The sequence below is a fragment of the Myotis myotis genome, unplaced genomic scaffold, assembly GCF_014108235.1.
Source record: "Myotis myotis isolate mMyoMyo1 unplaced genomic scaffold, mMyoMyo1.p scaffold_m19_p_32, whole genome shotgun sequence".
In the NCBI taxonomy this organism is placed as follows: Eukaryota; Metazoa; Chordata; class Mammalia; order Chiroptera; family Vespertilionidae; genus Myotis; species Myotis myotis.
Genome location: NW_023416338.1, coordinates 2,761,657 through 2,781,955, shown reverse-complemented (window position 1 = coordinate 2,781,955; position 20,299 = coordinate 2,761,657). Strand labels below are relative to the sequence as shown.

The 20,299-nt window shown below is 52.5% G+C and overlaps 2 protein-coding genes across 3 annotated transcripts; both read left to right on the top strand.

Moving 5' to 3' along the window:
- Window positions 1–479: 479 nt before the first annotated feature.
- BST2 (bone marrow stromal cell antigen 2) lies at window positions 480–3,703 on the top strand. 2 transcript variants are annotated; one of them, XM_036302654.1, is made up of 5 exons: window positions 480–643; window positions 2,056–2,131; window positions 2,394–2,916; window positions 3,188–3,321; window positions 3,520–3,703. In XM_036302654.1, the coding sequence occupies exons 1-4, from the start codon at window positions 524–526 to the stop codon at window positions 3,309–3,311; spliced, it is 843 nt and encodes a 280-aa protein (XP_036158547.1). In that variant the 5' UTR covers window positions 480–523; the 3' UTR covers window positions 3,312–3,321; window positions 3,520–3,703. The 2 variants fall into 2 exon arrangements, with proteins under 2 accessions (XP_036158547.1, XP_036158546.1); XM_036302653.1 differs by having other exon boundaries at window positions 491–826.
- A 3,584-nt stretch (window positions 3,704–7,287) lies between these two features.
- On the top strand, window positions 7,288–12,312 carry CCDC194 (coiled-coil domain containing 194). The gene is made up of 4 exons (XM_036302634.1): window positions 7,288–8,287; window positions 10,167–10,263; window positions 10,638–10,770; window positions 11,142–12,312. Exons 1-4 carry the CDS (start codon window positions 7,958–7,960, stop codon window positions 11,296–11,298), a joined length of 717 nt encoding a protein of 238 aa, XP_036158527.1. The 5' UTR covers window positions 7,288–7,957; the 3' UTR covers window positions 11,299–12,312.
- The last annotated feature ends 7,987 nt before the right edge of the window (window positions 12,313–20,299 follow it).

Below are 20,299 nucleotides of genomic sequence, written 5' to 3'. Positions count from 1 at the left end.
CACAGCAGCAGGGATGCTACGGGAGCTCCTGCTGGGTCACTACGGACAGTGACACCAAAGCCAGCCTCTTGGGTGAGACCCTGGCCCTGCCCACTCCCAGTCCACCACTCACCTCTCAGCCACAGTTTCCCCAGCTGGGGACTGGACCAATGATGCTCTGCCTCTCAGGTCACAGTCCACAGGAACAAGAGGCTGGCATGCCCTAGGCTTTCCATCACTGCAGCTGTCACCTTCAGGAACACAGGAGAAGGGCAGGGACTTACGATGGGGTGTCCTCTCCCACAAGAGCTCATGAATCAGCACCCAGCCCAGAAGGATCAAGCCCATAATATGGCAGAAACAACACACCTAATTTCTGGAAAAGGAAAGTGAAAGCTAAACTGTCCTCTTCCTACAGATGCCCCATTTTAGAACTTCTCATTGGTTGGCCTAGATCACATGCTAATCAGGGGGCGGTTCCAGCACATAGAAAGTTCTAGCTTCCTTTCCTTTCTCACACCCAGGCTCCCCTGCATCACTCTCGATGGCACCCACTTCTCACCGCTACTCCCAACTGCCCACGGATGAAAATCCCAAGACGCTGGAGGACCGCAAGCTGCCAGTGCGGGTGTGGATCCTCCTGGGCCTCCTGGTGTTACTGGTGGTCGGTCTGTCTGTGGCAATAGGCGTTTTGGCTGCCAAGGCCAATAGCCCAGCTTGCAAGGATGGCCTCCAGGCTGAGCAGGAGTGTCGAAACATCACCCACCTCCTGGAGCAGGAGCTGACCCAGGCCCAGGAAGTCTTACGGGGAACTGAGGCCCAAGCTGCCACTTGCAACCAGACTGTGGTAAGTCACTGCCCCTCCTAGAGAGGGCCCTGTGCTTGGGGGCCCCCCAGGGTCTGGGTGCTTGGGGACCCCAGGGTCTAGGTGGAGATCTAGATAGACCTTGAAACTGCCCCTAGGTCCACACATGGGGAGCCTGAATTTCCCCACCAGGGTTTTGGGGAGCTCTAAACTCTCTCTGGGGTGCCAGTGTGGGACCCCAGAGCACTCAAATAAAGGGCCTCAGTATCCCCAGTATGATGTGGGTGAATCTCCAAACTCTAGGACATTGGTCTAGGGCAGTGGTCGGCAAACTCATTAGTCAACAGAGCCAAATATCAACAGTACAACGATTGAAATTTCTTTTGAGAGCCAAATTTTTTAAACTTAAACTATATAGGTAGGTACATTGTTATTAATTAGGGTACTCCTAAGGCTTAGGAAGAGCCACACTCAAGGGGCCAAAGATCCGCATGTGGCTCATGAACCGCATTTTTTCGGCCATGGGTCTAGGACAGCGGGGAACTCCCTGGGCACAGTCTTAGGGAAGCAGAAATCCCCTCTGGGGGGTTGGGATGGGGAACCCACCAGACTCTGAAGAAGGCGGGGGCTTTTTTATTTCATTTTTATAGTTTTAGTTTTTATGTATTGATTTTAGGAGAGAGGAAAGTAGAGAGCAAGAGGAACATTGATTTGTTGTTCCACTTATTGATGCATTGATGGGTTGATTCTCAGTATGTGCCCTGATCAGGGATTGAACCCACAACCTTGGCATATTGGGATCACATCTAACCAACTGACCTACCAGGGCAAGGCAGGGGCTCTTGATACTTCCACTGCATCCCGGAAAGGCAGCATTTAACTGGGGTCTTGATGTGGGGGACCTTGAAATTCCCAGTGGACATTTAAATTGGGTTCAGAAATTCCACACTGTTCTGGGTTGCAGGGGACGTCTAACTCTTCTTGGACAATAGCCCAGGGGATCTGGACATTTCTCCTAGGCTTTGGGCCAAGAGAGTCTTCAAATTCCTAAATGGTGGGAGGGGGGGATTGAAACTCCCATTTTGAGGATCACACCCTGGGGTGGTGGAGACAGGTTCAGAGAGGGTTGGAAGGAATCCTGAAAGCGATTTGGGCCTGAGCCCCTCTGACTCCAGGGCCTGGAGAGGGGGTCAGGGCCCAGGGACAGCAGCCAACCCCACCAGGGACAAGAACCCCAGTTTGCAACACCCTTACTCTTCCCGGCATCCCAGGAGACCCTGAAGATTTCCCTGAAAGAGGAGAAGGCTGCGGGCCACAAGCAACAGGAGCTGGTGCAGAAGCTTCAAGGTGAGGAGAGCACAGGCCCCGGTTGCAGTCAGGGAGTTTGCAGGAGCAGGTCAGGTATTGAAGAGGAGGGAGGGGGAGGGCCTCTGGACTGGGGTCGGGCAAGAGGGACAGGACAAAGCCAGTGGAAGTAGAAGGGACAGGCAAGCCAGACTTCCAAAGTGCACTCGCTCCAATGGAAGCGGGCTAGAGGCGGGTCCTGTCCGGGGGTGGGGCCAGTTGAGGGCGTGGCTACGGTGCGGACACACTGTCTGTCCCTCCTTAGAGGAGATCAAGAGATTGAATCAGTCGCTGCGGGACAAATCCGCGGATCTGCAGAAGAAATCCGGGGATCTGGAGAAGAAATCCGCGGATCTGCAGAAGAAATCCGGGGATCTGGAGAAGAAATCCGCGGATCTGCAGAAGAAATCCGGGGATCTGCAGAAGAAATCCGCGGATCTGGAGAAGAAATCCGCGGATCTGCAGAAGAAATCCGCGGATCTGGAGAAGAAATCCGCGGATCTGCAGAAGAAATCCGGGGATCTGGAGAAGAAATCCGCGGATCTGCAGAAGAAATCCGGGGATCTGGAGAAGAAATCCGCGGATCTGGAGAAGAAATCCGCGGATCTGGAGAAGAAATCCGGGGATCTGCAGGAGAAATCCGGGGATCTGGAGAAGAAATCCGCGGATCTGGAGAAGAAATCCGCGGATCTGGAGAAGAAATCCTCGGATCTGGAGAAGAAATCAGCGGATCTGGAGAAGAAATCCGCGGATCTGGAGGAGAAATCCGCGGAGCTGGAGCAACTAAGGTCAGGACACCCACCCACCCCGGGCCACGCCCCTTTCTCCTTCCAACCCCAAGACCTAGGACCCCCTTTAGCTCCGAAAATTCCCATTGTCCTGGGGACAAAGTTGGAGTCCCAGCCTTGTCCCTCCAGTCACCCAACTCTGGGTGGCAACCGGCCACTCCCCTGCCCAGTGACTTGGTGGGGAAGGAGAAGAGATTTTGAGGGGCTTCGAGCCCAGCACCAGTGCAGCCAGACCTGGCAGCCTCCTGAGGTGTCCCCATCTCCTCCTCAGGAAAGAGAATGAGGCCTTGGTCTCTGCCGAGGGCCACCCCAACTTCAGCATCAGCATCCTTCTCTCTGTGACCACTGTGCTCCTGTTCCTGAGCACTCTGGCTGTGCTGGTCTGTTGCGCCTGAAAGCCTGCAGGTGCGGAGGGGGCTGGAGAGGGATGGGAGGAGGTAGGGACAGTCAGGGTCTGAGGTGGTGGCCTGCCTGCGAGGAGGGGCTGGGCGCTGGGGAGAGAGGAATCGCAGTGAGGAGCTGTGGGGCAGAAATAGAACAGTGGGGACCAGCTATGTTCTCCTATTCATCCTGTCTGTTGACTGACTGTTCTCTTCCTATTAGGGAAAGCACATTCTAACCTGGCTGAGAGGTGTACCCAGGGACATGGGGATTAACCTCAGAATGCAGTCCAGGCTCCTTTTCTGAGAGTTTCCTGTCATCTTGGAAAGATAACAACCTGGTCCCAGAGGCGCTCTCTCCCATTTGGCCGGCAATCTATCCTAATAAACTTTCATAGGATTCAACTCTGTCTCTGCTTAATAATTGACTCAAGGACTGACAGGCACCCAGGCCCATCTGTGTCGGGTTCAGAGGGAGGGTCCAGGCAGGAGTGGGTGAGGCTCATGGAGGGGTTGGGGCGAGTTCTGTCTGACTCCGCCTTGTTGTCTCAGGCCACCACCTGGACTCGCCTGTTTCCCTCTGGGTTTCCCTGACCTGGCAGTTCTGAGGGGCAACATGGCTGTGGGGAGGGGACGGTTAGGGGGAGGCCGGGGGCCAGGTGGCGGGGAGTGGTTCATGGGGCAGCCTTAGAGGTGGGGAAGCTTCAAAGTTCCCACAAAGCTGCCATCTCACCCCCGCCCCCACCACCACCACCGCCAAGCCAGGCAGGTGATGAAGTGGGAGGGGGCCTCTGATCTGTGCTGTCATGGTTTCTGGAAGGTAACTTCTTCTGGGGTCTTTGGGTTCCACAAAATAAGCCTCCCCTTTGGGGGAAGGAACTTACTCTGTAGTTCCTAGAGGATCACTGCGTCAGTCCCAAGCACCTGGGACCCCCTGATGTCCACACCAGCCTCCTTGCTCCAGAATGTTCCCAGAAGCCCACAGGGTTTTGTTAGGTGCCACCCAATGCCTACCCAGCCCTCTTTTCTGATGGATTCACCCTAAAGGACTGTCCACCCTTCCCCACCCCCATGGGTGCTCACTCAGGGCTCAGCATTCTAGTCTTATCTCCTCACCCAGCTCCTGAGGCTCTTGTTCCCCATCCCTTTCCATGGAAACGGAGGCTGTGAGGAGAAGGACATCTTGTCTGGTTCCCCGTCCCCTCCCATGGAAAGTGCAGGGCTGGCCCCGGTGGCTGTGGCTCAGTGGGTTGTGCATCTTCCCAAGCACCAAAAGGCTGCCAGCTCATTTCCTGGTCAAGGCACAGGCCTAGGTTGCAGGCTCCTTCCCGGGTAGGGGGCATGCAGGATTCAGCCAATCCGTGTTTTGCTCTCACACAGATGTTTCTCTCTCTTTCCCTCTCCCTTCCCCTCTTCCCTCCTCTCTCTCTAAAAATCAGTTCAGCCCTGGCTGGGTAGCTCAGTTGGTGGGAGTGTCCTCCCGGTGTGCCAAGGTCACGGTTCAATCCTCAGTAAGGGCACAGACAAGGGTCAATCAGTGAGAGCATGAATAAGTGAGACAACAAAATGATGTCTCCCTTCCTCCCTCCCTCTCTGAAATCAATCAATCAATAAAAAGAAAAGTCAATTTAAAAAAATAAAAGCAGAAAGTGTGGGGCTGGGATTTACACCTGGATCCGCAGACACGCCCAGGCCAGGCATTAGTCACAAGGTGCCTCCCTCCTCCATCCCCCAAATTCTTACTCATCCTGCAGAGCCCACCCCCAGAGTCTGCTTCTCCAAAAGGAGGGCCGCCATCCTGAGAGACCCTGCACCCGCTCTCCTGGGTCCTCACCTGCCCCCTAATTCCTTCCTCTCTGTTATCTTACTTCCTCCAACTTCTCCTGGAATCCCGACTATTGTCCATGAAACTTCCTGTGCATGGCACTGGGGTCAGGACCCTTGTTTCTGCCCAAAATTCTGCACTGCCCTCAGGTCCCGCAGTCCCCAGAGGAGGTGGTCAACCGCCCAGGGACCCCCAAACACTATCCCTGCCACAGTCTCCCCTGGCCCTTCTGTCCCCTCCCTTGCCCTGCTCACAACTCCCCACCCTCCCAGACCATTTCTCTGTGCAGGGACCTTGTCAATTTCCTTCCGGCCTCCCTCTGACACTCTAAGGCAGGATTTCTCAACCTCTGCACTGTTGGCATTTGAGCTGGAGTGCGCTCCCTGGTGGGGGGCTGCCCTGAATGGGTAGGAAGTCAAGGTATCCCTGGCCTCTACTCACTAGGTGCCAGACCCTCCTACCCCCAGGTTGTGACAGGAACTGCCTTCAGATATTACCAAGTGTCCCCTGGAGGTCAGAATCATAAGCTATGAGAACCTCTGCTGGAGAGGGCCAGGCTGGGGTGCCTCTCCCCCTTCTGTATTCCCAGCCTGCAGGAGGGCTCAGTGGGATCCCCCCAGGCCCCTTTGCTATGACAGAGTCTTTTCACTCCCCACCAGCCTCATCTAGCAAATGAGGAAACAGGTCCAGAGAAGCCTCTGCACGTGCTCAGGGCTCTCAGCTGCTCAGGCGATTGAACCCTTGACTTCAGCATGTCCCCTTGATTTCCAGGAAGCAAACCCTTCCACGGGGCCACATGACCTCATCACTTCGCCCACCTCCCCTCCTCCACTCCCACTCCCAGCTGGGGCTACCAGAATGTTCCAAAACAGTGTGGCCGCCCCAAAGCCCAACAAGATGAATTTGACCTGTTCAATGTCTCCCCCCAAACCCTGACACAATGACCCAATTATTAACCCTTCTCCTTTCTATAAATGCCCACTTCCCTTCCCGGCCGTGGCCAACTGCGCCAGGGGTTGAGAAGTCAGGACTCAAGTCCTGCAGGTCTGTAGGGGTTCCAAGTCCCACAGGAATCTGGCAGTGACCAGCGGCTGCTGTGTGTTCCTGGCCTGAGACTTGGCCTCTCTGGGCTCTGATTTCTTCATGTGGAATAAAAGGGAGGCGGGTCCAGGGGTGGGGAGTCAGGACACTGAGATTCTAGTTCACAGTGTTTTCTCAGCTCACATTTCCTGCACAACCACTGTGTGCCAGGCCCCAGGCTGGGGCAGTGGGAACCAGGCAGATGTGAGCTTTGCTTTTTAGGGGTTCATCCAGTCTGATGGGGGAGGCAGCTGGGAACCAGTCAGACACCAGGTTAAAGTACAGCAGAGCCGAGAGATCATCAAAAGGAACCTGAGGTAGTCGGGGAGGGGGGGAGGGCTCTGGGGGAGAACATACACCAATGAATGAAGGAGGAGGGATAGAGGTCACAGAGGGACATAAGGGCCCTGTGGCAGAGGGAACAGCCAATGCAAAGGCCCTGGGGTAGGAAGGTGCTTGCCCGAAGAGCATTGAGGAGGGCTGGAGTGTGCCCAGGAGAAGGAGAGGACATCAAAGGTGCACTAGAGGCCTTGCAGAGGAAGGAGAAGGAGGACGGGGAAGCAGGTGATGGATTAGGAAGGGGCAAAGGGTAAAGGGTGAGGCCAAGTGGGAGGCAAAGAAAGAGGGGGGAGTAGGGAGGAGGAGGAAGAGGAAGAGGAGATAAAAATGGAGGAAGCCCTAGCTGGTTTGGCTCAGTGGACAGAGCGTCAGCCTGGGGATGAAGGGTCCTGGCGTTGATTCCAGTCAAAGGCACAGGCTGGGCTTTGGGTTTGATCCCCATGTGGAATGTGCTGGAGGCAGCTGATCAATGATTCTCTCTCATCCATGATGTTTATCTCTCTCCCTCTCCCGTCCTCTCTGAAATCAATAAAAAAAATTTCTTTTTTAAATGGAGGAAGACCTGGCCTAGCCAGTTTGGATAGAGCGTAAGCCGGTGAACTGAAGGGTCCTGGGTCCAATTTCAGTCAAGGGCACATGCCCGGGTTGAGTGCTCCATCCCCAGTGGGGGGGAAGGAGGGGGTGCTCTCATCACTGATGCTTCTATCTCACTCTCACTCTTTCTTCCTCTCTGAAATCAATAAAAAAATTATTTTAATCAATGGGAAAATATCCTCAACTGAGGATTAACAGAAAGTAAAAAATAAAAATGGAGGAAGGCCAGGAGGAGGTGAAGGCTGGAGGTTGGAGAGGAGACTGGATTCTGAGAGGGACTTTGTGAACTGGCCTGGATCTGATTCACGTTGTAAGGTCGCCCCCTGGTGACCTAGTGGAGAATTAGCAGGGCGGTGTGGCCCGTCCACCCTGGCATCTATCTTCCCTCAGGCCCTCAGAGTTGGTCAAAGAAAGTATGACAGCCTGACCCAGGCCAACTTCAGTCAGTCGAGTAGCCTTTAGTCTTACAGCCTCAGTTTCTCCATGAACAGAATGGGGACAATATGCCCCTGGCACATTGCCAAGGAGCCCCTGTGCCTGGATGTGCCCAAGTGATTGTCACTAAACCCTAAGGACCTACTGCCACCCCCACTTCACAGAGGGGCAAACTGAAGCTCAGAGAAGAGCACTGAGAGGCAGAGGCAGAGACAGGACTGGAAAATGCAGGACCCCAGGCCTGGTCTGGCTCCTGGTGAGGACCCAACCCCTCCCAAAGGATTTAGGAAACACGCCCTGGCTGGGCGGACCCGTGGGTGTCCCTGGCGTCCTAAGGTGCCAATTAAATGCTCGTGGCCGTCTCCAGGCCAGAGCTGTGGACAGCAGCATGGCCGAGCCTGGGCCGGAGCCGGGGTACGCTTGGCGAGTGCTCGCCCTGTGCGGGGCTGCTGTGTTCCTGGCGGCGGCTGCAGCCGGGGCAGCCCTCCTGGCCTGGAATCTGGCTGCCGCCACCTCCAGGGGCCCTCACTGCCCAGAGCTGGAGCTGGGAGTCAACACCACGGTGCCCCCCGGGGACCCCACGCTGGAGGTCCAGGAGCTGCAGCGACAGCTGGCAGAGGCTGCCCAACGCGAGGAGGCTCTGGCCAGGCAGCTGGACCAGGCCAAGGGTGTCCATCAGGAGCTGGAGGAGGCTTTAAGGGCCTGTGAGAGCCGCCAGGTAGGTGGGCAGTGTTGGGGGCTGGGGCATCCAGAATGTGGGCGGGAAGAGGGTCTGCACACACACACACACACACACACACACACACACACACGATGCCCCCTCGTGCCTTGGTTTCCCCAATTCTTTTGTTGTTGTTAATCCTCGCCCAAGGATCTTTTTCCATTGATTTTTAGGGAGTGGAAGAAAGAGAGAAAGACAGAGAGAAACACCCATGTGAGAGAAACGCTTCGATTGGTTGCCTCCTGCAAGTGCCGGGGAGGAGCCTGCAACCCTTGACCGGAATCGAACCCGGGACTCTTTGGTCTGCAGGCCGATCCTCTACCCACTGAACCAAACCGGCTAGGGCAATTTCCCCAATTCTTTTTTTTTAAAGATTTTTTACTGATTTTTAAAGAGAGAGGAAGGGAGAGAGAAACATTGTGTGAGAGCCCAACATAGCTGTCTCCTGCATGCCCCCTGTCAGAGATTGAGCCCCCAGCCTGGGCATGTGCCCGGACCAGAAATCAAACCAGCAACCCCTCGGTGTACAGGAGGTCGCCCGCCCCACTGAGCCACACTGGCCAAGGCAATTCCCCAATTCTTCCATGAGAATGGGAACAGCACCATAATGCCAGCTCCCACCATGTCAGTCACCTTTATTCCACCTCTGATCCAGAAGGCCCCCTGTCCTCTGCTATTTGCCAGAGAAACAGCGGTGGACAGAGAAGCCCCAAGCCCTGAGCCCACCTGGGGAGGACCTGTTTTATCCTTTCCCCCAAGTGCCCACTCAACAGCCCCCTTCCCCCGAGCCAGTGTCCCAGCCCTATTTTGGGAAAAGGACATTCATGTCACCTGTAATTAGGAGGCTAAAGTTAGCTTCTTGGAGGAGGTACCAGCCAGGTCCTCCCTTTTTCTCTGGCCGCCTCCTTCACACTCTCTTAACCTTTCCCAACCCTGGGCCTCACAAGAGCCATGCCCATCCTCAAAGTCCCAACGATTCATATTTATTAACTACTGTGTGCTTCTGTGTACTGGGCCCAGCAGAGGCTGGGAAGTGTGTGAATTTTAAAATTCAAAACAGACCCTTTACCCCTTCCTGCCTACCTACTAGTAAGGGAAGGGTGTGGGACAGCCACGGTTAAGAGCAGCCTGCCCTTGGTTCAAATTCTGCCTTTGCCTCCCAATGGAAGATGCTCTAAGGCAGTGGTTCTCAACCTTCCTAATGCCGCGACCCTTTAATACAGTTCCTCATGTTGTGGTGACCCCCAACCATAAAATTATTTTCGTGGCTACTTCATAACTGTACTTGTGCTACTGTTATGAGTCGTCATGTAAATATCTGATATGCAGGATGTATTTTCATTGTTACAAATTGAACATAATTAAAGCATAGTGATTAATCACAAAAACAATAATTATGTATGTGTTTTCCGATGGTCTTAGGCAACGCCTGTGAAAGGGTCATTCGACCCCCAAACCTGTCGCGACCCACAGGTTGAGAACCGCTGCTCTAAGGCCAGGCTGGTTGCTTTGCAGAATGTCTGAGAGGTGACAAACTACCCACAAATGCAATCACTGCCAACAACCAAATGGGCTTGTGTTGGTTTTAAACCCCAGTTGGCAAGTCTAGATGTAGCTGGGATTGGAACTACAGTCTGACTGCAGAGCCAAACCCTTTCCACATCCCCATGGCTTGGGGGGCGGTGGACCGAGGAGGAGACCTCCCTCCAGGCAGGCAGCTGTCACCACGCGGTGTTCCAGACTTCAGGACCCCAAAGGACATTCCAACAAAGCTCAGGGAACATCAGGGTCACCTCAGCCTCCCCTAGGAAGGGCAGGGCCAATTCACTCCTCTGCCCCCCCAGAATTCCCCCCTTACGTCCCCTCCCCTCTGCAGAGCCGGCTTCAGACCCAACTGAAGACACTGAAGACTGAGATGGAGGAGGCCAAGGCCCAGGGGACTCAGATGGGGGCCGAGAACGGGGCGCTGACAGGTGTGTTGGGGCGAACGGGCGCTGAGCAGGGCTGGAGGTGGGAGGAGCCTAGTTTCCTAGTTACGCAAACGACAAGCACGGGTGGAAACCTAATGCAAACAACACGCCAAGGAACGCGAAAACTTATGAAAGGGATGCGCATGACATGCAACGGTCACAAATAGGCAAATGCAACAAAACATGTCAACGACTTCCAAAAGCAGCGCAAAGCTATGAAAACGTCAAGTGGCACGTAAAGGCCACGTAAACGGCACACGAACTTAACTCAAACAAAGCAAAGCACGCAAACAATAGGCAGGCGATACACTCCGCCGCCGGCACGCGCAGGGTCGGGAGCCTGGTCTCCCGCCTGACCGCGCCCGCTGCGCCCGCAGAGGCCCTGGCGCGATGGGAGGCCGCGGCCGCCGAGTCCACGCGGCTGCTGGAGGAGGAGCAGCGGCGCGCACGCGCAGCCGAGGCCGAGGGCGGAGCCTGCGCGGCCCGGGAGGCGGCTCTGCGCGAGCGCGTGTGAGTGACAGGAGGGGGGCGGGGCCTTGGGAGAACCCGAGTGGGGCCCTGCAGTTGGAACCTGGGGTGGGGAGCCGGGTGGGCACGTTGGGAGAGGGGGTCCCCAGGTTGGGGGCGGCGCGCTGGAGGCCTGGGTTCTTTGGGTCGGACGCATGTGGGGGTGGGGGGCCTGGGAGGGTGCAAGGAAAGAAGTATCGAGGGAGGGGCGGGGATCTGGAGCCGGGCTTCGGGGGACGGGTCCCGGGCATGGCCGGGGGTGGGGGGAGGATTAGGACCCTGAGGGTTGGGGTTCCCAGGGATGAGGAAGAGTGCTGGGGGGTCCCTGGGGACCCGGGCCCACGTTCTCACCGGCCCCTCCTCCTTCCCGGCAGTAAAGCCCTGGAAGCCGAGATGGACCCCCAGCGAAGACTGCCGCACCCCCGGCCCCGCTCGGGGTCCCGACACCGGCCCAGCCCCCGGCCCCGCTCGCGTTCCCGCCCCACACCCTCCGGGGGCTGCCGGCGGCCGGCGCGGCGCACGCACGGGTGAGTCGGCCCCGTGCAGGACGCGGGCTCCAGCCAGGAGGGCAGGCACTGCCCGGTCCTGGGCGCACGCTCCGCGGTGCCCACGCTGGCTGAGATGCCCAGTCCGTCTCCATCAACGCCCAGCTTAAGACCAACCGCTCTGAACGGAGACAAGGAGACTCCATCCTCTCTCCCCGACCACCTCGAGCTTATCCTGCAGGCGAGGAGCAGGCTCATTTAAAGGCCCAGTGAGATACTGCGGATCTGGGACTTAAGTCCCCTCTAACGACAGCGGTAGCGTTGCCCTCATCCCACCGCCTCGGGGACTTAAGATCCGGCCCTGGCGCGGGAGGGGCCTGGACAGTCACTTCTCCTCCCTGGGCCTCGGTTTACTTTGTGAAATGAGTGCAGTCATGTTTGGGGGGCGGGCTTCTCTTTGACACCGAAAACTGACACAGGCAGCACAGTAAGAAAACGGCAGGCCCCTCTTCCTGTAGGATGGTACGAAACTCCCAAATGATATTTTAGCAAAGAAAACCGAGCAGCACTTTTAAAATATGTCCCATCAAAGGTGACGTATGCCTGAGGTGCAGGGATGGGTCACTGTTCCGAAGTTTGCCCATAAAATTCACCATACTAAAGGATCAAATGAGAAAAGTTATGATAGGACCGTCACATTCAGGGACAAGGTAAAGAGAACCACCATCAAGTGTTTAATACTGTTTTGGCGGTACTAACCATGCAATCAGACAAGAAAAACAAGAGATATAAATAGTAGAACAGAGAAAGGGAACGTGTAGGTTGAATCATTTGAAAGCACTGTTTATATAAGGTCAAAAATAATTGAAATAACTATTTTATGTGGTGCAATTTCATATTATTTTTTGTCTTTTACCTTTATATTTGACCTAACGTAAGACTTACAGAAAAATTGGAAGATGAGTACAAATCACCCCTGGGCACTCTTTACCCAGACTCCACAGATGTTAACTTTGACCAGCTTTGCTGTCTTCTTCCTCCTCCTCCTCCTCCTCCTCCTCTTCCTCCTCCTCCTTTTCCTCCTCTTCCTCTTCTCCTTCTTCTCCTTCTCCTTCTTTCTCCCTCCCTCCCTCCCTCCCTCCCTTTCTACCTTTATGAAAAACTTGCAGAAATTATGTCTCTTTACCCATAAATATTTGAGTTTGCATTTCCTAAAAACAAAGACATTCTCTCACATCAGCGTGGCACAATTATGAAAATCAGGAAATGGACATTAATAAAAGACTCTTATCTAATCTGCAAGCCTCAAACAGATTTTGCCAACTGTTCTGATAATGCCCTTTTATAACAAAAGAGTATTTTGGCTCACACGCTATTTGTCAAGTCGCTGTCATCTGCTTTAATCCGGAACTTTCCTCGGTGTGTCTTTGCCTTTCATAATATTGCATTTTTAAAGAGCCCAGGCCAGTCATTCTGTGGAGGCTGAGTTTGGGTCTGTGTGATGTTTCCTTATAATTTCTGGTTGGCATTTTTGGCAGGAATACATCAGAAACCATTAAACCTAATAATGTTACCTGCTAGTGGCATGGTTTTCTATATAGAAGACCCAAAAGAATGAACCGAACTTTCCGATAGCTAAACAACCAGCTAGAAATCCTTTGAAGAAAAGAAAGGCCCATTCAGATAGTTGGGGTTTTTTCATACCCAGGAATCATTTCCATATTATGTAAGGGGCTCTTAAAAATGAAGCAAAAAGAAAAAGAAAAAGAAAAAGAAAATTACCGCCCTGGCCGGCTTGGCTCAGTGGATGGAGCGTCGGCCTGCGGACTGAAGGGTCCCAGGTTCGATTCCGGCCAAGGGCACATGCCTGGGTTGCAGGCTTGATCCCCAGTGGGGGGTGTGCAGGAGGCAGCCGATCAATGATTCTCTCTCATCATTGATGTTTCTATCTCTCTCCCCTTCTCCCTTCCTCTCTGAAATCAATAAAGAAATATATATTTTTTTTAAAAGTTAAAAAAAAATTACCTATAGAAAAATAGCAAAGAACATAAACAGTCAGTTCATGGAAACACACCAAAAAAGATACCCAACCTCCTCACTCCTAGAAAAGAAATGCAAATGGAAACAACAACATGCTACCACTTTCCACCCATTAGTTTGGCAAAGATAAAAATAGATTAAAAGTTTGCAAACACACTGTGTCGGCACTGCTGTGGGGGACAAGCAGTCCCAGGCAGCACAGGGGGAACTGCTGTGGCCGTTTTCTAGACTCAGCATTAAAGTGCAAATGCCATTCGACCCATCCGTTCCCCTCTGGCTACTTTCTACAAGCAGATGTCCATGGATACATCAGAAACAACTGATGGGTTAGATACAATGCACAATCCTGAGTTGGATCTCGGGACAGAAAAACACTTAGTGGGTAAATCAAATAAAACCTAGAGTTTAGTTAATAGTATATACTAAGGTTAATTTGTTAGTTTTGACAAAGGAAGCATCCTATCTAATAATAGACAAACATGGTAATTGACCGTACCTTCGCTACACCTCCCATTGGCTAATCAGCATGATATACAAATTAACTGCCAACAAAGATGGTGGTTAATTTGCATATACCGGCTGGGAGCAAAGACTGAAGACAACATGGAAGCGAAGTGCTACAGAAGGGAGCTAAGTAGAGGCGGCGGAGACAGGAACGGAGCCAAGGCTGCGGAGGCGGGAGGCGGGAGGCGGGAGGCGGGAGGCGGGAGGCGGGAGGCGGGAGGCGGGAGGCAGGAGGCGGGAGGCGGGAGGCGGGAGGGGAAACCCGCCACAGCAGCTGGGAGCGGGAGCAAAGCCTCAGAGGGTTTCGCTCCCTTCTCTGCTTTGCTCCAGCTGCAGGAAGCCCTATTCTTGCAGGAATCTTCCTGCAACGGGCCTCTAGTCATGGTATATAAGATGCTACCAATGGACGAAGCTTGGTGAGGGCTATTCTGGGACTCTGTATTATCTCCTCAAATTTTCTGTAAATCTAAAATTATTCCAAAATTTTAAATGTACTTTTAAAAAGGAGAGGGAGGAAGAGGACATTGTTAAGACATTTTTGGTAATTGCAAAAACAAAATTGAAAATGGCCCTGGCCAGCGTGTCTCAGTGGTTGGGCATCGACCTGTGGCCCAAAAAGTTGCTCTTTTGACTCCTGATCAGGGCGTATGCCCAGGCTACATGCAGGAAGCAGACGATTGATGTTTCTCTATCTCTAAAAATCAATAAAAATATATTTTTTTTAAATTGGGAACAACCTCAGTGTTAGCAAACTGGGGACTTTAAGTGAGTGTTCCTTTACACAGTAGAATACTATACAACTATTTAAAAGGCCAGAGCAGATCTGGGAGACTCATAATATAAAAAGCAGGACAGCGCCCTAGCTGGTTTGGCTCAGTGGATAGAGCGTCAGCCTGTGGACTGAAGGGTGCCAGGTTTGATTCTGGTCAAGGGCACATGCCTAGGTTGCGGGCTCAGTCCCCAGTAGGGGGCGTTCAGGAGGCAGCTAATTGATGATTCTCTCTCATCATTGATGTTTCTCTCTCTCCCTCTCCATTCTTCTCTGAAGCCAATAAAAATATATTAAAAAAAATAAAAAAGCAGGACAGCAATAATTTGGGGGAGACTTGTATCCAAATATTTCCAAAGGAAGTACTGGTCACAGTTGTGGCCTCGGGGTGGGGGTGGGGGGCGGGGGAGGGAGGACCAGGGGTTTGGGGTTTGGGGTTGCTGGGGTAGGCAGTCTCATGTTTCTCTGTATATCTTTTTGTAATGTTTGCATTTTTAAAATCATGCACATGTATTACCTTTAGAAATTTAAATTTTGGCCTGGTGTGGCCCCGTGGTTGAGCCTCGACTTTGAACCAGGAGGTCACAGTTGGATTCCCAGTCAGGGCTCGATCCCCTGACCGGCTCGATCCCTAGCCGGGGGCATACAGGAGGTGGCTGATCAATGATTCTCTCTCATCACTGATGTTTCTTTCTCTCTCTCCCTCTCTCCTCCTCTCTGAAATCAATAAAAAATATATTTTTAAAAAATTTAAATTTTGTTTTGAAAAAATTCTGAAGAGGCTGGTTAGGGAGAGGAGTAGGAGCCGTGGAAAACTCACACACACACACACACACACACACACACACACACACACACACACACACACACCAGCTAGTCATGCTCATTATTCCCTCACCAGCCTGGGGCTTGGTGGTACCTGCTCCCCGAAGGAGGAAGTGAGGCCGAGGAGAGGAATAAGAGCTCTAGCCGCTGCTTCCGCTGTGGCCACCAGGGGACGCCCCAGCCTCCTGCCTGTTTGCTGCCTGCTAAAGGCACAGAGCTTGGGGCTAAGGGTGGGTCTGAGAACCCCTCCACCCTGGCATAGATCCAGAAGTGCGCAGGCAATGGCTTCTCCATCTGCAGTCAGCCAGGGCTACAGACCCGGAGGCCTTTGACTTAAGACCTCCTCACTGTGCAGCATGGGGTCCAAGAGCTGATCCACATAAAGGGCTGAACGCAGGGCTAGACACAGGACCTAAACATTATCAGACCAGTGGTTAGAGCGTTGGCCGGTCAGGGTGCATGTGGGAGGCAACCCATTGCCGTGTTTCTCTCACATCGATGTTTCTCTCCCTCTCCCTCCCCCCTTCCACTCTCTCTAAGAATCAGTGGTAAGGATTTTTGAAAATTCTCACTATTATTCACTTATTCTGCTGGCTCCACTAGACCATCCCCGCAGAACACCTGAAGCTCAGCTCCATGGGTGGAGGGAAATGGGGAGCCATGGCAGGTGTGTGAGCAGGCAAGGCACAGTCCGATCTGGTAAGGGAGAAAGAGCAGAGAGAACTCTGAGCCCCTGGGGAGACCCACAGGGTTTGGGGTAATTTAGGGGGAAGAGCCCCAGGCGCCTGGCTTCACCAAGGCCCCCCAGCTGAACAAGGGGGCAAACAGCACTTCTTGGTGGGACCTGCCTCCTGGGCCCGCCCTGCTTTCCACTCCACAGGGCCTGCCTCTGGCCCGCCCTTGCTCCGTGCTGCCTCCTCTCGCCACCTAATTCCCATTCCAAGTCTCCATCGTCCCTCTGTCTCTGAGTCTCTCTTTATCACTGCGTCTCCAGCCCTGTGGCCAGCACAGCTTCCCAGGTCTCTACCTGGCCTCCCCTATCCGTGGTCAGTAGCCCTGAAGCCTCCCTCTGTGGCTACAGAGACAGGAATGGGGAGAGGAAAGGAGTAACCTGGTGCAGCTGCGGGCGCAGAGCATCTGGGACGGCAGCAGGCTGACCTCGCCAGCCCTTCAGCTCAGGTAAGAAGTGGGTCGTCTTTTTTCAGCCCGGAACACGGAGGCCCAGCGAGGACAGGCTGTCCCTCGCCAAGGGGCTCGCTTTGCTCCTCAGTCGCCTTCAAAAGCACACGCTTAATTTCACTAGAATTTAACCAAACCAAGCACGTTGTTGGCGTACACCTGGAGGCTTCTGATCTTTTTTAAAAATATATATATTTTTATTGATTTCAGAGAGGAAGGGAGAGGGAGAGAGAGCTAGAAACATCAGTGATGAGAGAGAACCCTTGATCAGCTGCCTTCTCGCACAGCCCACCCTGGGGATGGAGCCTGAGACCCAGGCATGTGCCCCGACCCGGAACTGAGCCCTGACCTCCTGGTTCCTACGTCGAAGCTCAGTCACTGAGCCACGCCGGCTGGGCGAGGCTTCTGATCTTTGCTGAAATTATTCTTCACCAGAAATACCACCTCCTCAGAGACCTTCCAGCAGTTCTGTGAGAGTTGTTTGTTTTGTTGTTTGTTTTAAGCCCTCGTGTCTCCAGGAGGACCTGTGTCTGCTTTCAGGTAGTGACAGAGCTGACTTCCTTGTCACAGTTTCCCCTTCTCCGCCCAAACAAATAAAACCAACATCGTCGTGTTTCACTTTAAAAAGATTTAAAGTTGATACCTAAGTTTGTGATGGACTTCTGAGGAAATTCAGATAGGTTCATGCACAAAATTTCCTGTGAACATAAATCATTTTCAGGAAAAAAACACTGACATCAGGGCCAATGCATTTGACGGAATGTGAATCCGAGGGCTGCGCGCCTCCTCCCTCTGGAATTTTCTGACCAGGGACACAGGCAGAGTGTGTTCGGAAAGTCTGTTTTTAGAGAATTTAGACACGCTGGCAGGGGTGTCAATGAAAACAACCTCTTTGGAGGACAATTTGGTGGCAGCTGTCAAAATGTACAATGTGACTGCGCTGGGACCCAGTGATTTCTTTTGTGGGGATTTGATATCAAATCTTATTTTGTTCATTGGAACAAAAATTTTAGAAAAAAGGTTTTTAGAAACTGTCTAAATGCCCGTTGAGCCGAAACCGGTTTGGCTCAGTGGATAGAGCGTCGGCCTGCGGACTGAAAGGTCCCAGGTTCGATTCTGGACAAGGGCATGTACCTGGGTTGCGGGCACATCCCCAGTAGGGGGTGTGCAGGAGGCAGCTGATCGATGTTTCTCTCTCATCGATGTTTCTAACTCTCTATCTCTCTCCCTTCCTCTCTGTAAAAAATCAATAAAATATATTTTTAAAAAAATAAAAATAAAAATAAATGCCCGTTGATAATTATTATGGTATTGTATGTAGTGAAAACAGGAGGTGAAAGGAATAAACAAATCCCAAAGACATAATGTTGAGCAAACAGAGGAAGTTACATCATTAGTTTTTTCATTTAAAAAAAAAAAAATCTAGCCCTGCCAAGGTGGCTCAGTGGTTAAATGTCAACCCACGAACCAAGAGGTCACCGGTTCAATTCTTGCCCAGGTATTGGGCTTGATCCCCAGTAGAGAGTGTGCAGGAGGCAGCCAATCAAGGTTTCTCTCTCATTAATGTTTCTATCTCTCTATCCCTCTTCCTTCCCCTCTCTCTAAAATCAATTTTTAAAATCTCTATATATAAAAGGCTAATATGCAAAGTGTCCCCTAGGGAGTTTGACCAGGTGACCTGGAGATCAATCACTTGCTATGACATGAGCTGACCACCAGGGGGCGGTGAAGAATGAAGGAAGGCCCCGGCTGGCAGCCAGAAGGCCCCAATCGGCCCTGATCACCTGCCAGACCTAGGGACCCTACCCATGTACGAATTTCATGCACCGGGCCTCTAGTATTTAAAATAAGAAAAAAATAAAATAAATCTAGCTGAGGTTAGCTCTTTACTTCACCACATTTTTTGGGAATTTGGATTTTTATCGATATTTCTAGGCCATATGGTTCTTTCCCAGCTACTTTGTAACAGTTTGAGAGCTTTGAGCAATACGTTCTGCTTGAACCTTTTGGAGGATCTAAGAGGAGCTTCTAGACTTCCAATGGCCTCACCAGAGAACTCCACCCCAGAGTCTTCTCAGATGCCCAGTGGAGAAGATTCAACTGCCTCTCCACCTGTCTCAGAAGTACTAGCAAAAAACCTTAGCACCAAGTTCCCTTCGCTTCTACCAGGATATTCACCAAAACAGCAGGACACAGAAAAGAACCTACAGGGGCTTAGGCTGGGTCTGGGGCAAGGCATCCTCTACGGGAAGAAGCATGGGTTACGGGCATTGGCACCTATTTGGAAAGAAAAGGTGCAAAGGATGTTTTGGTTATTCGATAGCACATCCTGTCTCTGTTTTGAAAAGACCCACAGGAGCCGAAACCGGTTTGGCTCAGTGGATAGAGCGTCAGCCTGCGGACTGAAAGGTCCCAGGTTCGATTCCGGTCAAGGGCATGTACCTTGGTTGCAGGGATCCTGGCCTGGGTCTCGGGAGGCAACCAATCGATGTGTCTCTCTCACATTGATGTTACTCTCTGTGTGTCTTCCTCCTTCCCTTTCATTCTCTATTAAAAAAAAAAAAATCAATAGAAAAATATCCTCTGATGAGGATTAATGGGCCGGTGTGGTTGAGTGTAGACCCATGACCCAGGAGGTCACCGTTGGATTCTTGGTCAAGGGATGTGCCCATAGGGGGCGTGCAGGAGGCAGCCGATCCATGATTCTCTTTCATCATTGATGTTTCTATCTCTCTCTCTCCCTCTCCCTTCCTCTCTGAAATCAATAAAAATATTTTTTTAAAAAAACATTACTAATGAAAGATGTGAGATCAAATTTCCAAAAAGGAACAGAAATTAATCAATGCAAGCATATAGGTCTAACCAATGGACACAGACAACAGGGGGGTGAGGGCATGAGTGGGGGGAATGGGGGTAATGTGGGGATAAGGACACATATGTAATAACTTAATAAAACAATTTTAAAAATAAAAACAAAAGCAAAAAAAACCCAGAAATTATTTTTGATCTCAATACAAAGACATTAGTGTGTATATTTATAACTCTTGTAGCAATTGCTAAAACTGTAGCACATCGGCACCATCATGTTTGGGTGGCTTCTTATTTTGGGGGAGTTTTTGGTTGCCTTTCTTTTTCCTTTACAACAGGCATCATGCTCATATATACGCATATGCAACACCTTCACTGTATCATGAACAGCCACGATCTTAACTACACGCCAACTGTCTCCCCTCTTGGCACCGGCCCGGGCACCGCCTCCCTGCCTGCACTCCTCCTCTGGACCCTGGTCGCTCAGGCTCTGCCCCTGTCATGCCCCCTTTTCCCTGAGTTCCCACAGGCCCGGGCCACCAGCGTCCAGAGGCAATGCCCCTCCCGGTGCCTCCGTTCCTCAGCCTGGCATCAGAGGCTGCACATGATCCATCCGCTCCCACCTTAAAAAATACCACCCTGCCAGTGTCTCACAGCCGGCTCTGTGGCCTCCGTTTTCGACAGGAGAACACCCGCTGGCCTGAGCTCACACAACGGCGAGTGGCACAGCCAGACCTTAACTCCGAGCCCCCATTGTAGCCGGAAATTCACCCCCCTCTATGGCCCCCTAAGGGAGATGGCAGGTGTCCTCTCACACCCCCTGGGGTGGGGGGCAGGGACCTGCGTGGGCCTGGCCAACCTCGAGGAATAACTGGTTGGGCACCGCCTGCAGCCCCCCACCCGCCTCCCTCGCTCACCAGCT